The sequence below is a fragment of the Pteronotus mesoamericanus genome, unplaced genomic scaffold, assembly GCF_021234165.1.
Source record: "Pteronotus mesoamericanus isolate MK-2021 breed Mesoamerican mustached bat unplaced genomic scaffold, CSHL_Meso_final contig_317, whole genome shotgun sequence".
Classification (NCBI taxonomy): domain Eukaryota; kingdom Metazoa; phylum Chordata; class Mammalia; order Chiroptera; family Mormoopidae; genus Pteronotus; species Pteronotus mesoamericanus.
This window is the reverse complement of record NW_026555133.1, coordinates 627862-647267: the sequence shown is the minus strand read 5'-3', so window position 1 is coordinate 647267 and position 19406 is coordinate 627862. Positions and strand designations below refer to the sequence as shown.

Genomic DNA, 19406 nt, shown 5'->3' with positions numbered 1-19406 from the left:
AAAGTTTTAAAGAAAGAACTATGAGGAAAAGGAACCCTGTCCTTCCCAGCCCCGGCCAATTTTAAAAACATGGATCTTCCCCTCGCGCCTGCGACCCCCACTTTTCTTTTTAAACGTCAAACGGCCCAGGGCCAGAGCCTCCCTGGTGCAGGGACACCCCAGAAAAGTTTCTCTGGGGATTTATTTTCGTGTTGTCAGTTTTTTCTCCTCCACGCTGGGGCTGCGGAGGGGTAGGGGGTTTACAGTCCCGCCCCTTCGCACTGCACTGTCTCTCTGTCCCAGGGGCAGAGGGGTCTTCCCAATCCTACCCTATTTTCGGTGATTTTTGTGTGAGAATATTAATATTAAAAATAAAACCGGGAAAAAAAAAATCCTGTTTATAGTGTGCTGGTGACAGAGTACTGGGAGGAGGGCTGCGAGCCCGTGATTGATGGGGAGATTGCGCAGACCCCAGCCAGGGTGAACCCCTCCCCAGAGGCCCCTGTGGAATGTCCAGATCTCTGGTCTGCTCCTCCATGTGGGGGGGTGCCTACTCCTGGAGCCGCATTCCAGGATGAGGGGGGTGGGGTGGGGAGAGGCTGGGCCGGGGGAGGGGCAGGAAAGAGGGCTATAAGGGCCGCGGCCCAGGCGGGCAGAAGCCAAGCAGGCCATGGCGGATGTCCTCGGGGCGCAGAGACCAGTTCCCAGCGGCGGCCCAGAGCCCCGGGATCCCCTGGACTGCTGGGCCTGCGCTGTGCTGGTCACTGCCCAGAATCTGCTGGTGGCTGCCTTCAATCTTGTCTTGCTGGCGCTGGTGCTGGGGACCATCCTGCTACCCGCTGTCACCATGCTAGGCTTCGGCTTTCTCTGCCACTCCCAGGTGAGCGGGTGCCCCAGGGTGTGCGGGTGTATGTGGCCATGGTGGCGTTGGGGTCTATGGGCCACAACTTCTCCCCGCCCTGGCAGTTCGACTTGAGCCTGACGCCTCTTACCCTACAGTTCCTACGCTCCCAGGCACCCCCTTGCACCGCACACCTGAGGGACCCAGGCTTCACGGCCCTGCTGGTCACCGGATTCCTGCTCCTCGTGCCGCTGCTCGTGCTTGCCCTGGCCAGCTACCGCCGCCTCTGCATGCGCCTCCAGTTAGCCGACTGCCTCGTGCCCTATAGCCGAGCCCTCTATCGGCGTCGACGCACCCCGCAGGTGCGGCAAATCCGGGCCTCACCAGGGTCCCAGGCCGTTCCCACATCTGGAAAGGTATGGGTCTGAGGACCCACGAGTCAAGAACCACCCTGACGACTGCTCTCCCTTTCAGTCTGCCCAAGGACTTGAAGACCCAGGGGGGTCTCCCGACCTACTTTGCCCCCACCCCTTGCCCAAGCGGGTCCTAGCATTCCCCTGGCGAACTGCAGCATCTGTGAGCCCAGTGCGGGTGAAAGTTTGCCACACCCTGGAAAACCTTTCTTTTCACTACCCATATCTGAATCCTGAACATCTGGGCTGGACCCTGCGCGCGCGCACACACACACACGCCCCTCCCCCCACCCTTGTGACTAGGACAACTAAACCTCGCTGGTGCTCTCCTTTTCTGGTGCAGCTCCTCTAGTATTTACGGGCCCGTGGGTGAGGTTGGAGGGGAAGGAGTCATCACATGTTAATAAAGAATTAATGACCTGAACGTGTTTCTGGGATCCTGCGAACAGAAGGGCGGTAGAAATACTGTCACTCCTGTTCTGAGCCCAGGGGCAGGAAACAACACGGGAGGGGGTCGAGTGGCTCAAGTGTGCAGACTGGAGCATCCTTCAGCTTCTTGGCCTTATCGCATTAGCTTGTTCTTCCTGGCCAGACCCGAGCTCTGTCCCTGACCCCAAAGTCACCTCCCCATCAATAGAGTGGAGGGGGCCTGGCCTTTGTCGCCTGCCTTGCTCCCCTTGGGGACCCGAGCCCGTTCTCTGACCCCAGCTTAGAGGAACTCTGGTGTTGCCAGGCCGGGGAGGAAAACAATGGGCCTTCCGGAGCAGGATGACGCCCGCCCCCGCTCCCCGCCACAATTCTGGAGCAGCAGCGTGGGAGGGAAGATGGAGAGGTCCACCCTGGGGCCTGTTGGTCTGAAGCTCAGACTGTTCCCCATCCACGCCCCCGAACCTGAGGGGACCTTTGGCACTCATGGACGTCCAGGTCATGGAAGGAGGGTTGACAGTGTTTCCGACTTCAGGTATACCTCCCCTCTTGGGATGAGGTGTGAAATATCTGCCCGGGCATCCCAGCTATACACACACAGGCCACTTCGGTTACAAGTTTAATGAAGTCTGAAAGGCATACGCGATCGTGGTTAGATATAGGGAGGCCCCGCCAGGCTCTCTCTTTGCACCTCAATAGAAACGATGTGATGTCCGGGTACCATGGCCAGGCCCAGCACACGGGGTTCCCCAGCAGAGAAGGAATCTGGAAAGAAGGGTCAGAACATAAGGGAGGCAGGCTAGCGTCCGTCCCGCCCCTTTTGAGCCACGACTTACAGCCCCAGAAAATAGGGGCGTGCAGCCAGGCACTGAACGGAAAGGGAAATGCCTTGAGGCTCCACCGCATCCCCAGGCTGTGCATTTCCCGGGCACTGACCCGAAGGCTTGAGGAACTCCTGCGCCGAACCTAGGATAACATTGCAGTCGCGGTCGGTGCAGAGGAAGCAGCCAACCAGTGTCCGTCCATCTGTCATGCGAATGCGCATAGTCTTGTTGAGTAGCGCCTCCAGCTGCCGCCGGGCGCGCGCGGCCGGCGAGTCCTCGCGCTCCCCGTCTGAGTCCTGCGCGGGGCAGGACAGGCGCTCAGACCGCGCAGCCCGGGCTCCTGCCCGCCCACGGAACCACAGCTCCCGACAGCACGCGGGGCGCTCACGCGAATCCCAGAGGCTGCCGGGAGCTGCAGTCCCCCCTTCATCCCCCCATTTTGCTCCCCGACTGCCCCTCAATCTTGGAACCCGAGCCCGCGCTAACCCCAGCGCTGGAGCTGCTTTGACGCCGGCTGCAACAGCCATTCTCCTCTCGTAGCAGCATGGTCGGCCCAGCTCCGGCCATTTGTCCCGGGGCCTCCTCCAGGCCCTTCAACTCCCTAAGAACCTTTCGGGTCCGCTGGTCTGAGATCTCGCGAGCTCTCCCGGCAGCTGCTTTCGCGAGATCACCTCTCCTCCTAGTCTCCTCGGCAACTGTAGAGATCTCGCGAGCTCTGCTTCTCCAGCGCTGCGGATCACTGAGGGCTATTACGCCAGATATATTAAAATATCGCGAGTTTTATCGCTCCAGTTTCACCTATTCTCTAAGAACCCTGGAATTTAGCAAGAATATACTTTTTCACAAACGCATAACTCCCTCTTGTTTTCCAGCCTCGCGAGAAAGTCTATCCTAAATATCCCTCGTAGGCCAGACCACTCTGAAGTAGAACAGTGTGTTCGCTTTCACCCCGGAACTCTTGAGGACGTAACTCGATTACTTGAAAACGGGTACCAGACTACGTTTCCCATGAGCACACACCACTCTGCCCTCCCGGCGTTTGATCTCCATGGACGGTGGCCGGAAAAGGACAATGGTTTCCATGTCAGCGGATAAACACTCTCGCTTTACCACCTGGACGAGGGAGACTGTAGTACTGTGTGCTGAGGAGCCGGGGGGTGGCCACTAAAGGAGCAATAGCCATGCCGCGCCGGGGCCTAGTGGCCGGGCCGGACTTTGAGTGTTTCCAGCGTCGATATTTCACGCCGGTTGAGGTGGCTCAACACAACCAGCCGGAAGACCTCTGGGTGTCTTACCTAGGATACGTGTATGACCTAACGCCATTGGCACAGGAGTACAAAGGTAAGGGCCACACTTCGGGTTAGCTTCGGGGTGTGTATTTGGGGGTGCCTAGTCCTTGGGCAGATAGCTATGGCGGCGGCTGCTCCTTCCCAGGAGATCTGCTGCTGAAACCCATCGTGGAAGTTGCGGGCCAGGACATCAGCCACTGGTTTGATCCCAAGACCAGAGACGTGAGTTATGCTTGATGTTAGGGAGAGGGGCACTAGAAAGCAGGGATGGGGAGGAAAAGCAGGGGCTAGACAGAGCCCGAGATAGTGACTGCTCCCACCTCTCGTCCCCCAAACCCTGCTTTAAAGATCCGCAAGCACATAGATCCGCTGACTGGTTCCCAGAGATACCGCACCCCCCGGGGCCGCTTTCTGCACGTCCCACCTCAGCTGCCCCGTTCCGACTGGGCCAATGATTTCGGGAAGCCCTGGTGGCAGGGGCCGCGTTATCAAGTGGGGCGTCTGTCAGCCAAGACCCGGAACATCCGTATAATTAACACGCTCACGTCGCAGGAGCACACACTGGAGGTGAGAACTCGTGCCTGGGGACAGGTTAGAGGGAACTGGGAATCCCAGCAAATCTCCAAGTAGATCTTCGGACCATTAGCTCTCCAAAAACTGGTGGGAATGGCATTTTCTCCCCTTATAGGTGCAAGCGAGGAAAGGAGACCACCTAGGTCCCCAGGGTTGGGAATTGATGGAGTGGGTGGGTCACAGGGTCCAAGAGACTCCTTCATAAGCTCAGGGCAGCAGTTCGTGCATCTTAGTGCTGGGAGTCCTTGGAAGCTTTTATGTGCTGTGGGAGAGTAATTGCGATTGGACTCTTAATAGTCTATGCTATTGTGGGGATGAGGTTACCGGGCAGTGACATTGACCCCTTAGAGCCATCTATTAGAAGTGGCTGCCATAAAAACAGGTAGTACTTTTAGGGCATGCTGGAGCTCCAAGTTCATTTCTGGGACTGTGGAGTAGTGCCTGAAGCTATCTGCCAAGGGAGGCACTCTGATCCCAACTCTGTTATCTTTTGGGCTCTGGACCTTTGCTGAGAGAGAGAGATCGAGATCGTTCTACCCAGAGTTCTGGGAATGGAGTACTTTCGTGTTCTCTAGGTGGGGGCCCAGGAATCAATGTGGGAAATCCTACACCGCTATCTCCCCTATAATGCACATGCTGCCAGCTACACATGGAAATATGAAGGGAAGAACCTGAACATGGAATATACCCTGGAAGAGAATGGGATCCGCGATGAGGAGGAAGAATTTGACTATCTCAGTATGGATGGTACACTCCACACACCTGCAATACTGCTCTACTTCAATGATGACCTCACAGAGTTATAGGAAAGGAGATGTATGCTGATGTAGACTCGACATATTTTGAATTTGGCTTTTTCTGTGCCCTATAGGGAAAGAGATGGGGATTGGGTGGGGAGGTATGCCCGGACCTTGACCTCCATTCTATTCTGGGAACTGGCCTGTGGTTCCCGTGCCCTTCTGAAATGTAAAGGTCTGGTTACCCAAGTCCATTTTACTGAGAAAACTAGGGAGAATGCCAGAAATTAGTTAATTTTAAATAATGATACAAGATGACAAAGTATCTTGGATTAGAGAGACGTAGGAGAGGATAAGTCAGATAGAGCTCAGGTAGAACTTTTTTGATAAGAGAAAGAGAAGTCCTACACAGGATGAAGGATGGAACAACTGTTTTTGGCAATGATGGAAGTGGGATGGCTGCAGGAATATGGTGTTTACAAAGACAAATAGGAAAGATCTATCACTGGCCATACAAAGCTGGCCAATCTCTCATTTGAACAGTAATTGATAGCTGAAACCCAAGGGGAAGAATCGAAGTGAATGGTTACTAGGGATTTCAAGTTAGATATTAAAGTATGTGCTTTATATACCTTGTTTAATATAACTACCCATTACCACTATTCTACAGATAAGGCTCTTGAAGTCTAGCAAGATTTAATAGCAAATAAGCATATTAGTTAGTAACCAGAATGGAAACCCAAATCTGCCCTATTCCAAAGTCCATTTTCTTTACATTGTAAATGGAATATCTCAATGTTGTAAGCTCATTATTCAGTGGAAAACTATAAGCCTTTTGTGCAGTCAGTTTTTTCTGTAATTCTTGTCTTTGGAAGGGAGGTCTGCAGGGGCAGAGAGGAGGCAGTCAGGCTGTATCAGTTCAGTGATAGTTATTGAGAACTATTTTCTGGTTAGTCTGTAGCAGAATTTTTCTTCTGACTTTTTCAAGGAAAAGAGTTAGGTATATATATGTGTATATATATAGACTCCAGGAAAAACTAGAGTTGGGACAGGGCCTTCAGAGTGGGACACTTTGGAGTAAGAGGAGGCCAGTGGCACAGTTTATTCATGATGAGCCTGTGTCTCTTAGGGAGTATAAGGAAGGCAGGCTTTGCAAGATGTTGATTCTGCAAGTGGGGACTTGACAGGGGTAATGTAAAGACAGGAGCTAAGTAAATCAAAACTCCTGATGACCAAAAGAGAACTGTATTTGGTCCCCCTTAACCTAAGCAGGGGAAGAGAATAGGAATAACAGGTGAATTTCCTGACAGTAGCAGGCAAAAAGGAAGCAGGGAGAGAATAGTGCATCTTCCTGACATGGGGCCCCAGGGCCCAGGGCTGAGAAAGGTGGCCCCTGTGAGACACTAGGTGGGCTGCACAGGAGTTTTTTGAGGGGCTATGAAAGGGATGGACAAAGGTGGAGACATCTGTACTGGTTTCAGAAGTATCTGAACACACTGTGAGACTGAGGGCTTCCGTTAAGTCCCATGTAAAACAAGAGTCTATGAATTATCTAAATCGTTTTGATGTTCAATCAATTCTGCAATGGTTTCATGTGTATCTTGTTTGCTCACTTAAACACTGAACTATTTGAAAACCAAAGTTATGCTGTTTGCTGTGGACCTATGCTATCCTCAGGGCCTGTGCCTGTGGGATCTGCCACTCTGGAAGAGTCTCCTTCTTCAGTACCTGTTGCCAGAAATATTCCTCTCCTCACACATCCAGTCACTCTCCAAGTTGAATCTAATGTCTAAATATCTCTGGAATTTGTCTTTTTTCCAAGCTACCATAACCTCTGTTAAAATTATGGATGCAATTGGCTGGCTGGCTACTAGACTGTAAGCTCCTGAGGGCAGAGATCATGTCCTCTTATTCCCTGCTGTACTCCCAGTGCTAGGTACAAAGTTGCTGCTCAATAAATTTTGATTGAATTCAAATGTTAAGTGAATTCGTCTGTCTATAACTACTGGATGGGATGTTGTGTCCTAGGAGGCAAGGTGGGACCAAGAAATAGGATGTCTGGATCCTGTGCTGTAATCTCTACCCACAGGTTTCTCTTTCCTTGCTTCCCATAGGTCCAAGACCAAAAATCACTCCACAGGGGTTCTTCCCTTTATCAGAGATTTTTGTGGCAATGTCATTCTTTTCCCCATATGGCCACTAGGTGGCTGTAATTGCCTACAGAGTGAGGGAGAGGTGTCTGCAAGAAGGAAAACTGAGGATTAAAGGTGGCCCCAGTGAAATTTATAGGCAGGAGGGAAAGGTCTGAAGGAAAAAAAAAAAAAGGAAAAACCACAAGGCCACTATTTTATTAGCATTAGGTTTATTCCTGTCTTTAATTTTTTTTCACAAGTATCTGCCAGGAGAGGAATGTAGTTTGACAAATAAAATTCATGGGATAAGTAGAGGATCTGATTGCAGGTATGGGTGTGTACGGGGTAAACCTGTGGAAGAGCTGTGGAAGGAATAAAGACTACAGATCTTTAAAATAGAGTGCATCTGATTGCAGGTATGGGTGTGTACGGGGTAAACCTGTGGAAGAGCTGTGGAAGGAATAAAGACTACAGATCTTTAAAATAGAGTGCATTCGTTTATTAATATTTACTGACATTTTTGGGTAGGGAGCCTATAAAGCTTTCTACTCGGCACTACCTTGTTCCCTAAATTCCAGGAGGATTATTTACATGAAGAATGTGTAAATAATGCCTTAGCCTAATTCCTAGAACGTAAACAGAAAATGAGTGTGTGGTCCAAGTCCTCTTGCGGTAATCTCTTGTTTTGGAGGGAGGTGGGGTGGCAGATTACTGAAAGCTGCCTATCCTCAGTAAATCATAGCAGCTTCATAGCGCTCAATTGGCAAATATGTCCCACAAGCCTCAGTCCCTATATGCACATACCCTGGGGGGTAATAAAAAGGTTTTTTGTTTTTTTTCTTTACTGTTCCTTGCAGAAAGCTTGCCTACTCAATGGAATAAAACACACATGGAAGGTAAATGAAAATAGTACCTCATGAAGGACCAAATTATGGTATTGAAAAAGTTTCCACTCTTAGAGCAAATCGCAGGTGGATTCTTAACCTGGACCTGCAGAAATGGTTTCTAAATATTGAATCTATGTGCAGATGAGTATTATTTTGGAGAAATGTGCTATAAATTCCACCAGTCTCTCAAACTGCCCCAACCTCTTGCCCCTGAGTAGTATGTGTATACACATACACACACAGATAAAGACCCTCAAAGGTAAAGTATCAAAGGTGATGATATAACATGGTCCCAGGATTCCTGGCACTTGTTTCAAGGGTGTACCTCAACCTGTTACACCTATGTTTCCATGGCAGCAATTCCTAAAGCTTTAACTCTTGGGACAAAGTTTATGACTAGTCTAAAACATTTTATTACTGTCTCAAATTCTGATCTGGATGTACCCTGGATCTGAGTGAGGCTGTTATGACCACAATACTCAATCGTGACATCAGGATAAGGTTAATGCACCCAGCATTAACAGCTGAGTTTAGGTAAACCACAGATGTTTCATATTGGGATAACAGCCACTTTATCATAGAGCAGCAGGAGCACAGGAAGATTTAGTTGTAAAGAGAGCAGACAATTTGAAACTGCATGACCTTGGACGTCAATGATTAGGCATTCAAAATACAAACAGATATGCGGTACAAGTACTGGGTATTCTAGGCACATGGAAAACGCTTAAAAAAAAAAGCTGGCATATGAATAAGTAAAGTGAGGCCATGCAAATGGGGCCAGGGATAGATAAGTTTGAGAGGAGGAACATGATGGTAGAGAGACTGCTAGGATTAAATCTTTTACTAGGAGCAGCTCAGCTCCCGCCCTGTGGGAGCTTAATGTTTAGTGGGAAGTTGGGCATCCAGCTTCTATCACCTGACTTAATCATCTCTGTGTCCCCAACAGCCACATAATGCCTGGCCAAGAGTATGGTAAACACATTTTTTTCAGGAATAAATGGTACACATAACTCCTGCTATTTAAAATGTCTGAACTCAGGAGCCAAATAGATTCAGATAATGTGGTGATCCTTGCTACTTGGCCATTGTAACTATTTGAAGAGAGCTGAAGAGATCTGAATAGTAAATAACATTTGTGTTGATAAATTCTCCTAGTCCTTCTATAGTAAGGAAGATGAATATTCCCTTGCCCTTAATAAACCACCTATGGGGGTACATATTACTCCACCACAGTATATCAGTTGAGAATGTATTTGGCTGCAAGTAACAGAAGGCTGACTGCTGAGGCTTAACTATAAGGGGCTGAGTTTTCCTCACAAAGAACGTTTGTAGTGTAGTGACTCCACTCCATTGTTCATTAATGTTTCAGGTAGCTCCTGTTTTTGTTCTCATGTTTATGGTCTTTTTGGCTGTTCTACTTCTATCCTGTATTGTGGGCAGGAAGGAAAAGAAGAGGAAAGGGACAATGCCTGTATCAAAGCAAAAAATTTCCCAGACATCCTTAGCGGACCTCTGACTATGTCTCATTGATAGGAAATGCATTACACAACAACCCTTAGCTGCAGTGGAATCTGGGATAGTATTTTACATTGACATCCACAACAAAAGCAAGGTCGACTACTGTGGAAGGAGAGAATGGATACTGGGTAGGAACTAGGGATATCTTCCACAAGAAGGGTGAACATGCTATTCATCCATTCATTGATTAACCAAAAAGTTACTAAGCACTTTGTGCCAGGCACTGTTCCACATACTGGGAATACAGCAGTGAAAGCAACAGGCCAGGCTCCTGCTTTATTGGGACTTACACTCTGTTAAGGCAAAGAAGTAGATAAGATCATTTCAGATAATACTAAAAGCGATACACTATTTTTGTATGTGTGTGTGTATATACAGACACACACACATACACAAATGCTAAAAGTACTATAAAGACAAAAAACTAGAATCACATTAGAGGGATGGTCAAATGGTCAGAGGGTTGTGTGAGATGATCCCAAAGACTGGTATATATTACCTGTAGATTTGCATTTACCTGCATTATCACTTAAACCTAACAACAAACTTAAGTACTTTTTATTTAGACTGAAAAAAGAAGGAAATTGAAGCATAGGGACGTTAAGTAACTTGCCAAAGGTCATACAACTAGTAAGTAGCAGAGATGGGCTCTGAACCAAGACAGTCATAGGCCACTTACTCAATTACTGAGTGGCACCACCTCCCTGCATGATCAACAAAGGATGCTGGTTTCAGGTACCTATTCCTGCTTAAAGAAACCATCTCAAAACTTAATGTCTTAAAACAATGGCTGTAATTTATTTTGCTAATGAATCTGTAATTTGGGCAGGGTTCAGTAGGAACAGCTCATTTCCATCCCAAAAGGTGTCAACTGGGTGGAATGCTGAAAGCTGGAGGATTCACTTCCAAAATGGCTCACTCACAAGGCTGGCAAGTTGATGCTGGCTATTGGTTCTTTTCCATGTGGGCCTCTACACAGGGCAGGAATGGGCTTCCTCAAAGCATGGTGGCTGGGTTCCAAGAGCATATATCCCAAGAGGACCAGGAGGAAGCTGAATGACCTTTTATGACCTCACCTCAAATCCAAGGGGAGGGAGCTAGACTTCACTTCTCAATGGGAGTGTCAAAGTTAGAGTGTAATAAGAGCATGCTGGGTGTTAGATGATATTATGGCCAGTTTTGGAAAATACAGTTGACCACAGATGCATTGGAGGCAAAAGGAGGAATATCCAATTAGTCTTGGATATGGATGGAGAGATGGTCTTTGAAGGGTTGTATGTTGGGGGTGGGGTGTTGATACTTGAGTAGAGCCTTTTTTGAAAACCTAAGTTGGAATACTGGCCTCACCATCCATTTTTTCAGTTCATTAATATAATACTGAGCATCTGCTGTCAGGCACAGTGCTGGACTCTGTAGATACACTAATTAATAAAATACAATTTCTGCCCTCAAGAAGCTTATAGTTTAGTGGGAGAGTCATAGAAGTTTGTGAGCCTTTGTCATCTTGCTTCCACTTGTACACAGCAGCCAAGTGAAGCTTTCATTTTTACTTTATTTTCTTAAATTCTAGCAAACTCTTTTTTTAAAAAAGATTTTATTTATTTTTAGAAAGAGAGGAAGGAAGGGAGAAAGAGAGGGAGAGAAACATCGATGATCGGTTACCTCTCACACATGCCCCAACTGGCAACTGGCCTTCAACCCAGGCATGTGCCCTGACTGGGAATTGAACCAGCGACCCTTCACTTTGCAGGATGACACTCAACCAACTGAGCCACACCAGTCAGGGCAGCTTTTATTTTATTTTTTATTATTTTTTAATCCTTACCCAATGATATGTTTATTGATTTTTTAGAGAGAGAGGAAGGGGAGAGAGAAACATCTATCCATTGTCTCCCATATGCACCCCAAGCCCATAACCTAGGTAGGTATGTGCCCTGAGCAGGGATCAAACCAGCAACCTTTTGGTGTAGGGGACAACGCTCCAACCAACTGAACCACCTGGCCAAGGGCCAAGGGAAGCTTTTAAAGTTCTCCTATTTAAAGTCTGCCAAGATTTCCTACTCCTCCTAAGAGGATGTAGAGACACCCTTACTCTTGTCCACAAGGAGATGATTTGGCTCTTCCAGGCTCTTCCCCATCTCCTACAATGGCTTTAAGTTTCTGAAACTCACCCAGCAGCGTTCTGCCAGGGCCTTCTCATGTACTGTTACTCTGCAGGAACACTCCAGTCTCTACTCATCATTTGGCCAACTTCTGCTGCTTAAAGTCTTTGCTTAAATGTTACTTTCTCAGAGAAGTCTTTCCTGATCTCTTCCATTACTTTAAATCTTTCATCACACTCTCTCAGGCTGCCCTGAAACATCACAGTTACAATTCCAATATTTAGTTTAATTTATTGTTTGATATCCATCTTCCTCCCTTCTTAGACTATTAACCCTAGGAGGGCACGGACCATGTCCCTAGCCTAGAGCCTAGCCCAGAGCAGTTAACATTCATAAAATCAACATATACAATGTGCTACAAAAGGGCCAAGTATGACATGCCTCAAAAACACCTAAACCCAGTCTGGGAAGATCAGGGAAGGCTTTTTGTTACAGTATCATCTTAAACTGAGACCTGAAGGACAAGGAAGAGGAAGAGGATAAAGAGAAAGAATAAATGGCATGAAGAGGGCACAGTTTAGAGGTGAGACAGTGTATGGAAAGCTCAGAAGCAGAAATGCAACACAGTAAAGCTCAGAGGAGATAGGAGGTTTAAGAAGGGTGGGCAATGAGAGACATTAAGGCCAGACCATGTAAAAACAAGTTTCTTTTAAAATTGAGATAGAATCCACATACATACTGTAATATTCACCCCTTTAAAATATACAATTCAGCCCTGGCTAGTGCAGCTCTGTGGACTGAGTGCAGGCCTGCCAACCAAAGGGTTGCCAGTTCAATTCCCAGTCAGGGCACATGCCTGGGAGCATGCGAGAGGCAAACAAGTGGTTGATGTGTCTCTCACACATTGATGTTTCTCTTCCTCTCTTTCTCCCTCCCTTCCCATCTTTCTAAGGAAAAAAAAATCTTTTTTAAAAAGTATACAATTCAGGGTCAAGGATTTTATAGAGAATGGCATGATCAGATTTGCATTTTAAAAGGTCACCTGACTATATAATGTCAAGAGAAAATGGACCGAGGGGATAAAAAGGGAGGGGAATAAAGTGGAGACAGAGACCGATACTATTGCAGCAGTCCAGGAAAGAGATGAAGGTAGCCAGAAGTAAGTTAGTGGCAGTGGGAATAAGAGAATATGAACTGAAGGTGTAAAAGAATTGCACAACTCAAGAATTTACTGGGAGGGGGTCTGGGGCAGCAGGAACACTCCTGGGTGACACCCAAGTTTTCTGACCTGTATGACTGAGATGATGATGAATCCACTGATGGAGAAAGGGGATGATGGAGGAGGAATCTGTTTGGAGAGGAAGATGATCTATATTTAGTTAGCTGTATGAAGTAACTTTGGGGCATGCAAATACGGAAGTCCAGATTTTACTGGATGTATGGGACTAGATCCTGATGAGAGCTCTGCGCTGGAGTTGTAAGTATGGGAATTATCAGCAGAGTAACTGTTCTCAAAGTCAAGGATCAGATCACCTCAATAATGGAGTGTTATTTGAGTGGAGAACCTGAGAGGAACAATACCTAAGGAAGGGGAGGAGGAAGAGGAGACTCAGAAGGAAAATCCAGAGTGGCGAGAGAGATCCCAGGAAAATGGTGCCACGGAAGCCAGAAAGAGGATATTTGAGAGGAGGGAGTGGCAAACAGTGTGAAATGTTACAGACATCGAGATAAGGACTTGAGTTTCTATGATTTAGCAACCAGCAAAATGGTGGTGTATTAGGGTAGTAGTTGGGATGAGATATGAATGGGATAGTCACAGACAAAATCCAACTGCATGCAATAGGGAGGAGTTTTCTGGCTTTGTAACCATGCACAGAATACTTTCCCTCCATTAGATTACTTTCCTTCCATTAGATTCCCTTTAACCACAAAATATAGATAACAGAAGTATAATTTATCATTAAAGACAACAGGCATAAACCAGGACATGGCCACTTAAAAAGAAGCAACTCTTCAGTGTTGTTGAGAAGATTAAAATAAGATATGGGAAAATGCCCAGCAGTATAAAAGGTCCTTGGCACACAAAAATTTTAGTTTTCTTTTCCTCTCCTTGTGCTAGCCATTCTTTACTTAGTAATGAATGCTTCCCTTCGGATTTCCCCAGGTTCAGCATTATTCAGCATCTAGGTAACATCTATCATAGTTAGGAAGTCAGTAGACCATGTCCGTGGTTAACATTTGGTTTCTGACCTAACAACAGTGTTTGTGCCTCCATTAGGAAAATTATTTGCATTGAGTAAAATGTGGTTTGTTCCATATCATGCTGGAATTTAGCTTACTTATATAAAGCAGGGGAAAGCAAGGAAATGGGACAATTATTGGGAGCAAGAGTAACTAAAGCCCGCACTTTGTTTCTTCGGTTTAAGGTGCTACTCATAACTCTTGTCATGAATTTTCTCACCTTGAAATCATCGTAAGTCAATCTCCCTGAGTTGAGAAATGGCTAACAGTAAACTTGATTATTTAGAAAAATAGCTACCAATTATTGAGTGCCTTATAGTTAGCACTTTAGGTAAGTTAGTTCACTTCATCCTTTCTACAACAATATAAGGCATTAATATCCCTGTTTTACAGATGAGGGAATTGAGACATGAAAGATAAGTAGCTTGCTCAGGGTCATCATTATTAAGTGACAGAACTTGGATTCTAGGTGCTACCAGACTCCAAAGCTCAAACTTTTCCTCTAGTGGACAGAGTGGATAACTTCATTATTTGGCTCTGGAATACGTTTTAGGAGTTACATAATTTTAATATAGAATCTTTTATAAAGACTTAGTTGATTTTAACTTACTAATCATAACTAATTTAGTCTGACATGAAAATGACTCCTTGTCCAGACAGCTCGATGGTGAAAGGTCCAAGAACGAGCAGAGGCACAGCGGGAAGCCAGCTTGGGCTAGCATTCGCCAGACAAAACTGTAACTTGAACGATAGTTAATCAGCTGGGGAACGTGTCAAGGCAATTCTGCTGAAACAACTGGAGTTTGACAATAGATGGAAAGCAAGGCACTTCTATCTGGCCAGTAAACGGAAAACTATTAATAAATTGTTACAAGTCAATGTCAAAAGGGAAAAAAAATGTTTGGTGTTTGCCAGATGTGGAATGGAGAGAAAGGTTTCTGATTACGAAGTTGAGGGCAGGACTGAGTTAGGTGTCAGTCTTCAATCAATGTGGGGAATGATCAGAAGGTAAGCAGATGACAGTGAGGAGGAGAAGTAGAGGGATATACAGCCAGACTGCAGGAGCCTTTCCACATAAGATGGAGGAATCTGGAAGCAACCCTGGAGATAAAGGAATTCCCTCAAGTATGTGGTCTGTTTCCAGGTTTATCTTCCATATTACTTTAAACTATTGTTTTGGGACTACCCAACTTTATAAACAAATGTTTGTTACTATCTCCAATTCTCTCTTTCTATATACTTTTAAAACTTCTTTTTCTTTTTTTATTATAGAATATGTGCTCTTCATAGAAAATTTCAGGTAGAGAAGCATAAAGATGCAAAACAAAAACCATTCTTATTGCTATCACTCAGCATAAACCACTATTAACATTCTAACCACTTCCTTTTAGTATTTTCCTACCTGGTTCCCATTATACTACATAGATGCTTTTATACTGTTTTTATGCAATTAAAATTAGATCATAAGTATTTGCTCATGTGAGTTTATCAATGTGGCAAAAGGTTAATAATCAGTAATCTAGGTGAAGAATTTATATATGGGTATTATTCACTGTAGTCTTTCACCTTTTCTGTAGATTTGAAAAATTTTTTTAATTAAAAAGTTATAGGTGAAATAATCTCAAAGAAAAACACAGACAGGAGACTGGCTGGGTAGGGGTAGGAGAGAAATGTGAAATATGGAAAATCATCTGAGGCTTTAAAGATCTTACTACTATTATATTTATTAAACACGATGATAGATACATGTATTCACTTTAATATTCTCTGTGGTTGATCTATGCTATATTCTTTTGAACCTATTAAATAGTTCTCAATAGATGAAATTTTTAGTTAAAAACTTCCATATTCAACATTTTAATGGTTTCTCATAATCTTTTATTGCTATATAACTTTCTCATCCAAACTAGCTTCTAGCCTTGGCTGGTGTGGCTCAGTGGATTGAGTGCTGGCCTGTGAACCGAAGAGTTGCTGGTTTAATTCCCAGTCAGGGCACATGCCTGAGTTGCAGGTCAGGTCCCCCATAGGGGGCATGTGAGAGGCAATTGATCCATGTATCTCTCATACATCGATGTTTCTCTCCCTTTTTCCCTCCCTTCCCCTCTCTCTAAAATAAATTTAAAAAAAAACACACCAAACTAGCTTACAGTTTGCAGTCTTTTCTGTTTAAGATTTTATTTATTTTCAGAGAGAGGTGAAGGCAGGGGGAGAGGGAGAGAAATACTGATGTGAGAGAGAAACATCAATCGGTTGCCTCTTGTACATGCCCTGACTAGGGACTGAACCCACAACCCAGGGATGTGCCCCAACTGGGAATCAAACCAGCAACTTTTCACTTTGCAGGACGACGCTCAACCAAGCCACACTAGTCAGGTCCATAGTCTTTTTTTAAAAAAACTGATATATAACTCATACACCATAAAATTCACCATTTTAAAGTGTATAATTCAGGAATTTTTAGTATATTTACAAGGTTTTACAGCTAATACTTAATTCCAGAATATTTTCATCACTGCAAAAAGTAATCCCATACCCATTAGCAGTCATTCCCCATCTCCTCTCTCCCCAACTCCTGACAACCACTGATCTATTTCCTATCCCTGTATTGTTATTCTGGATCTTTCATATAAATGGAATCATACAACATGTGGCCTTTTATGCCTCGTTTCTTTCACTTAACATGTTTTCAAGGTTCATCCATGTTGTAGCATGTATCAGTACTTCATTCTTTTTATGGTTGAATTGTATGGATATACTACATTTTTGTTTATCCATTCCTTAGTTGATGGATATTTGGGTTGTTTCCACTTTTGAGTTATTATGAATAATGCTCCTATCAAGATTCATATACAGGTTTTTGTGTGGACGTGTTTCAATTCTCTTGGGAATGCACACCTAGAACTGAAATTGCTGGATCATATGTAACTCTGTATTTAATTTTTTGAGGCACCATAATTAATTTATTAAGTGTCAGTTGATACTCTTCTTCACCTCCAAGAAGCACTTAGCATCAATGATTATACCTTCACTCTGGCACTGTCTTCTTGCTTTACCACAATAACACTACCTAGTGTACCTACCACCCTAACAATTTCCACTTTTTTCTTTGGCTTTTCTTCTCTCCCTTCCATTCTTCAAAGTTCCTCCAATGTTCTGGCCTCTATTCATCACTTGATATATTAACAATTTTTACCCTTTAAAGAGGTACCAACACCTACTATAACTTTCTATTATAAACTTAACTGCTATAGTCAGATGAGGTCTACATACTACTTGCTAAGTACTTTCTTATTCAACCTGGACTCCCCTCCTTCCTCCTCTCAGCTATATACATCTTAGTTATCTTTTAGGGCCAACTTCAAATACAACTTCATATGGAAGTTCTTCAGGTTCCTCTCCCTCCACCAACCAGATCTCTCTTCTCTGAATGCTCAGATTTTACAGCCTGTAACAATCATCACTACCATATATTGTTTAATGCCTTTTTTTATGTTTATGTCTGATCTCGAAAAGTGTCTCTCCTTTCTTCACCTAGCTAATTCCTTGGTCACTACAAATTTTCAACTTGCTTTAAAAGATGCACAATGAAAATAGTTCCCTTTCTGGTGGTAATTATTACAGTTATTTGTGTATTCTTCCATGAATGTTCTATGGATATTCATATTTGTTTTATCAATAGTTCTATATTACATAAGCTCTTCTGTGCCTTTCCTTTCATTCCCTAACATGTTAGTTTTTAAACTAGTACTTCACTAATGTTTTCAAAAGTGTAACTACATTACATCCACAGATTATACCTAGGTAACACATTTTTCTCCTCAAAGAAGTAGAGATTAATGAGGAATGATTTCTTCACAGAAATCATATTACTTTTTACCTCATTTGGCTTAATTTGTTAATGTAATCATGAGATTACTTAAATTTGTTTACTCAAATAATAAATGGATACTTTCTCATTATAAAAATTCAGAATTATTAGAAAGCTAAATATTCCCTGGACTATTCTTTCCTCAAAGTAACCACTGTTACCAATTTGGTATGTATATGTCCAGAATTTTTTCTTTTAGTTTTTCTTTTGTTATGTCCAGATTTTTAAAGGCATTTATATACATATAAATGAGTCTGTAGAAACATATAGCATTGTTTTTGGCTTCTTTGAATACAAATTAACTAAATAATATAACATATACAGGGTTGGGCAAAAGTAGGTTTACAGTTTTGAGTATGCAAAACCTGTAAGTTTATTCTATTAATATTTATTAATTATTGTATTATTTTCCATATGAACAACTGTAAACCTACTTTTGCCCCACTCTGTTACTTTACAGCTTGCTTTTTCCATTCAACACAATAGAGAATCTTATTATGAACATGTAACTTATTTTTCTTAATTGCTATGTAGTTTATTTAGCTGTATCTTACTGTTGGAGATTTAGGGTGTTTCCAATTTTTCCCTATTACATGTTGTAATGAACATCTTCATACAAGTCACCTTATGTGCACAAGTGTGATGACTGTTTCTCTAGGGTAGATGGTAAGAAGTAGAACTCTGTTAGAAAACACGTAAGTTTAGCCCTGGCTGGTGTAGCTCAGTGGACTGAGTGCTGGCCTGTGAACCAAAGGATCGCTGGTTTAATTCCTAGTTAGAACACATGCCTAGGTTGTGGTCCAGGTCTCCAGTTGGGGGTGTGCAAGAGACAACTACACACTCGTGTTTCTCTCTCTCTCTCTCCTTCCCTTCTCGTCCCTCTAAAAATAAATAAATACATACATACATTAAAAAAAAAGAAAAACATGTAACTTTAAAAGTGTACTAGATACAATTAAATTGACCACTTCTAGTTCTGTAGTATAGTTGTTATAGTTGTTCTATAGCAAGTAAGTTACGTATGTGACCATCAATTTCACATATTAGTTCCTTAAAACTCTAGGAATCCCATGGACTTAACAGTCATTTAGTATATTGTAGAAAGATAAATTGGAAAATATAAATTCAAATCCTAGTCTAATAACTAATATATCTTAGTAATCTTTTCAACATCTGGGCCCCAGTTTCTGTACCTATAAAATTAAAGTGACATTTCTTTTTTTAAATAACCATTTTATTTATTTATTTTTATTTTAATAAAGGTTTTATTTACCTACAGAGAGGAGGAGGGAGAAAGAGAGGGAGAGAAACATCAATGTGTGGTTGCTTCTCACTTGCTCCCTACCAGGGAACTGGCCTGTAACCCAGGCCAGTGCCCTGACTAGGAATTGAACTGGCGACCCTTTGGTTCACAGGTTGGCACTCAATCCACTGAGCCACACCAGCCAAGGCTAAAGTAACATTTCTTAAAATATTGTTCCTAAACCATTGGTGGCACACAAAATGCTTTTATTTTTATAATTATTTGTATTTTAAAACAATTTACAAAAAATATAATTGCCCTATCAAATCAAGG

General features: G+C 43.8%; 3 protein-coding genes across 5 annotated transcripts in view; 2 read left to right on the top strand and 1 right to left on the bottom strand.

Annotated features, from left to right (window-relative positions):
* Window positions 1–592: 592 nt before the first annotated feature.
* On the top strand, window positions 593–1420 carry TMEM88 (transmembrane protein 88). The gene is made up of 2 exons (XM_054575596.1): window positions 593–859; window positions 979–1420. Exons 1-2 carry the CDS (start codon window positions 650–652, stop codon window positions 1246–1248), a joined length of 480 nt encoding a protein of 159 aa, XP_054431571.1. The 5' UTR covers window positions 593–649; the 3' UTR covers window positions 1249–1420.
* An 845-nt stretch (window positions 1421–2265) lies between these two features.
* NAA38 (N-alpha-acetyltransferase 38, NatC auxiliary subunit) overlaps window positions 2266–19406 on the bottom strand; it is a 24384-nt gene continuing 7243 nt past the window's right edge. Inside the window, exons 1-3 of one of the 3 annotated variants that reach the window (XM_054575711.1) lie at window positions 2970–3394; window positions 2596–2779; window positions 2266–2424 (exon numbers count right to left, since the gene is read on the bottom strand). In XM_054575711.1, the coding sequence (XP_054431686.1) occupies window positions 2312–2424; window positions 2596–2779; window positions 2970–3050 (378 nt within the window). In that variant the 5' untranslated portion in view covers window positions 3051–3394 and the 3' untranslated portion in view covers window positions 2266–2311. Of the gene's footprint in view, window positions 2425–2595; window positions 3416–19406 lie in introns of those variants that run through there. The other 2 variants (XM_054575712.1, XM_054575710.1) reach the window with 2 other exon arrangements.
* LOC129072285 (cytochrome b5 domain-containing protein 1) lies at window positions 3665–5718 on the top strand. The gene is made up of 4 exons (XM_054575709.1): window positions 3665–3824; window positions 3918–3994; window positions 4121–4339; window positions 4921–5718. The coding sequence occupies exons 1-4, from the start codon at window positions 3665–3667 to the stop codon at window positions 5149–5151; spliced, it is 687 nt and encodes a 228-aa protein (XP_054431684.1). The 3' UTR covers window positions 5152–5718.

Coding starts and splice junctions, on each gene's coding strand:
- LOC129072285 (XM_054575709.1), top strand. CDS start 3,665: ATGCCGCGCCGGGGCCTAGTGGCCGGGCCGGACTTTGAGTGTTTCCAG. Junction 3,825..3,917: donor ATTGGCACAGGAGTACAAAG/GTAAGGGCCACA, acceptor GCTCCTTCCCAG/GAGATCTGCTGCTGAAACCC. Junction 4,340..4,920: donor CGCAGGAGCACACACTGGAG/GTGAGAACTCGT, acceptor CGTGTTCTCTAG/GTGGGGGCCCAGGAATCAAT.
- TMEM88 (XM_054575596.1), top strand. CDS start 650: ATGGCGGATGTCCTCGGGGCGCAGAGACCAGTTCCCAGCGGCGGCCCA. Junction 860..978: donor GCTTTCTCTGCCACTCCCAG/GTGAGCGGGTGC, acceptor CTTACCCTACAG/TTCCTACGCTCCCAGGCACC.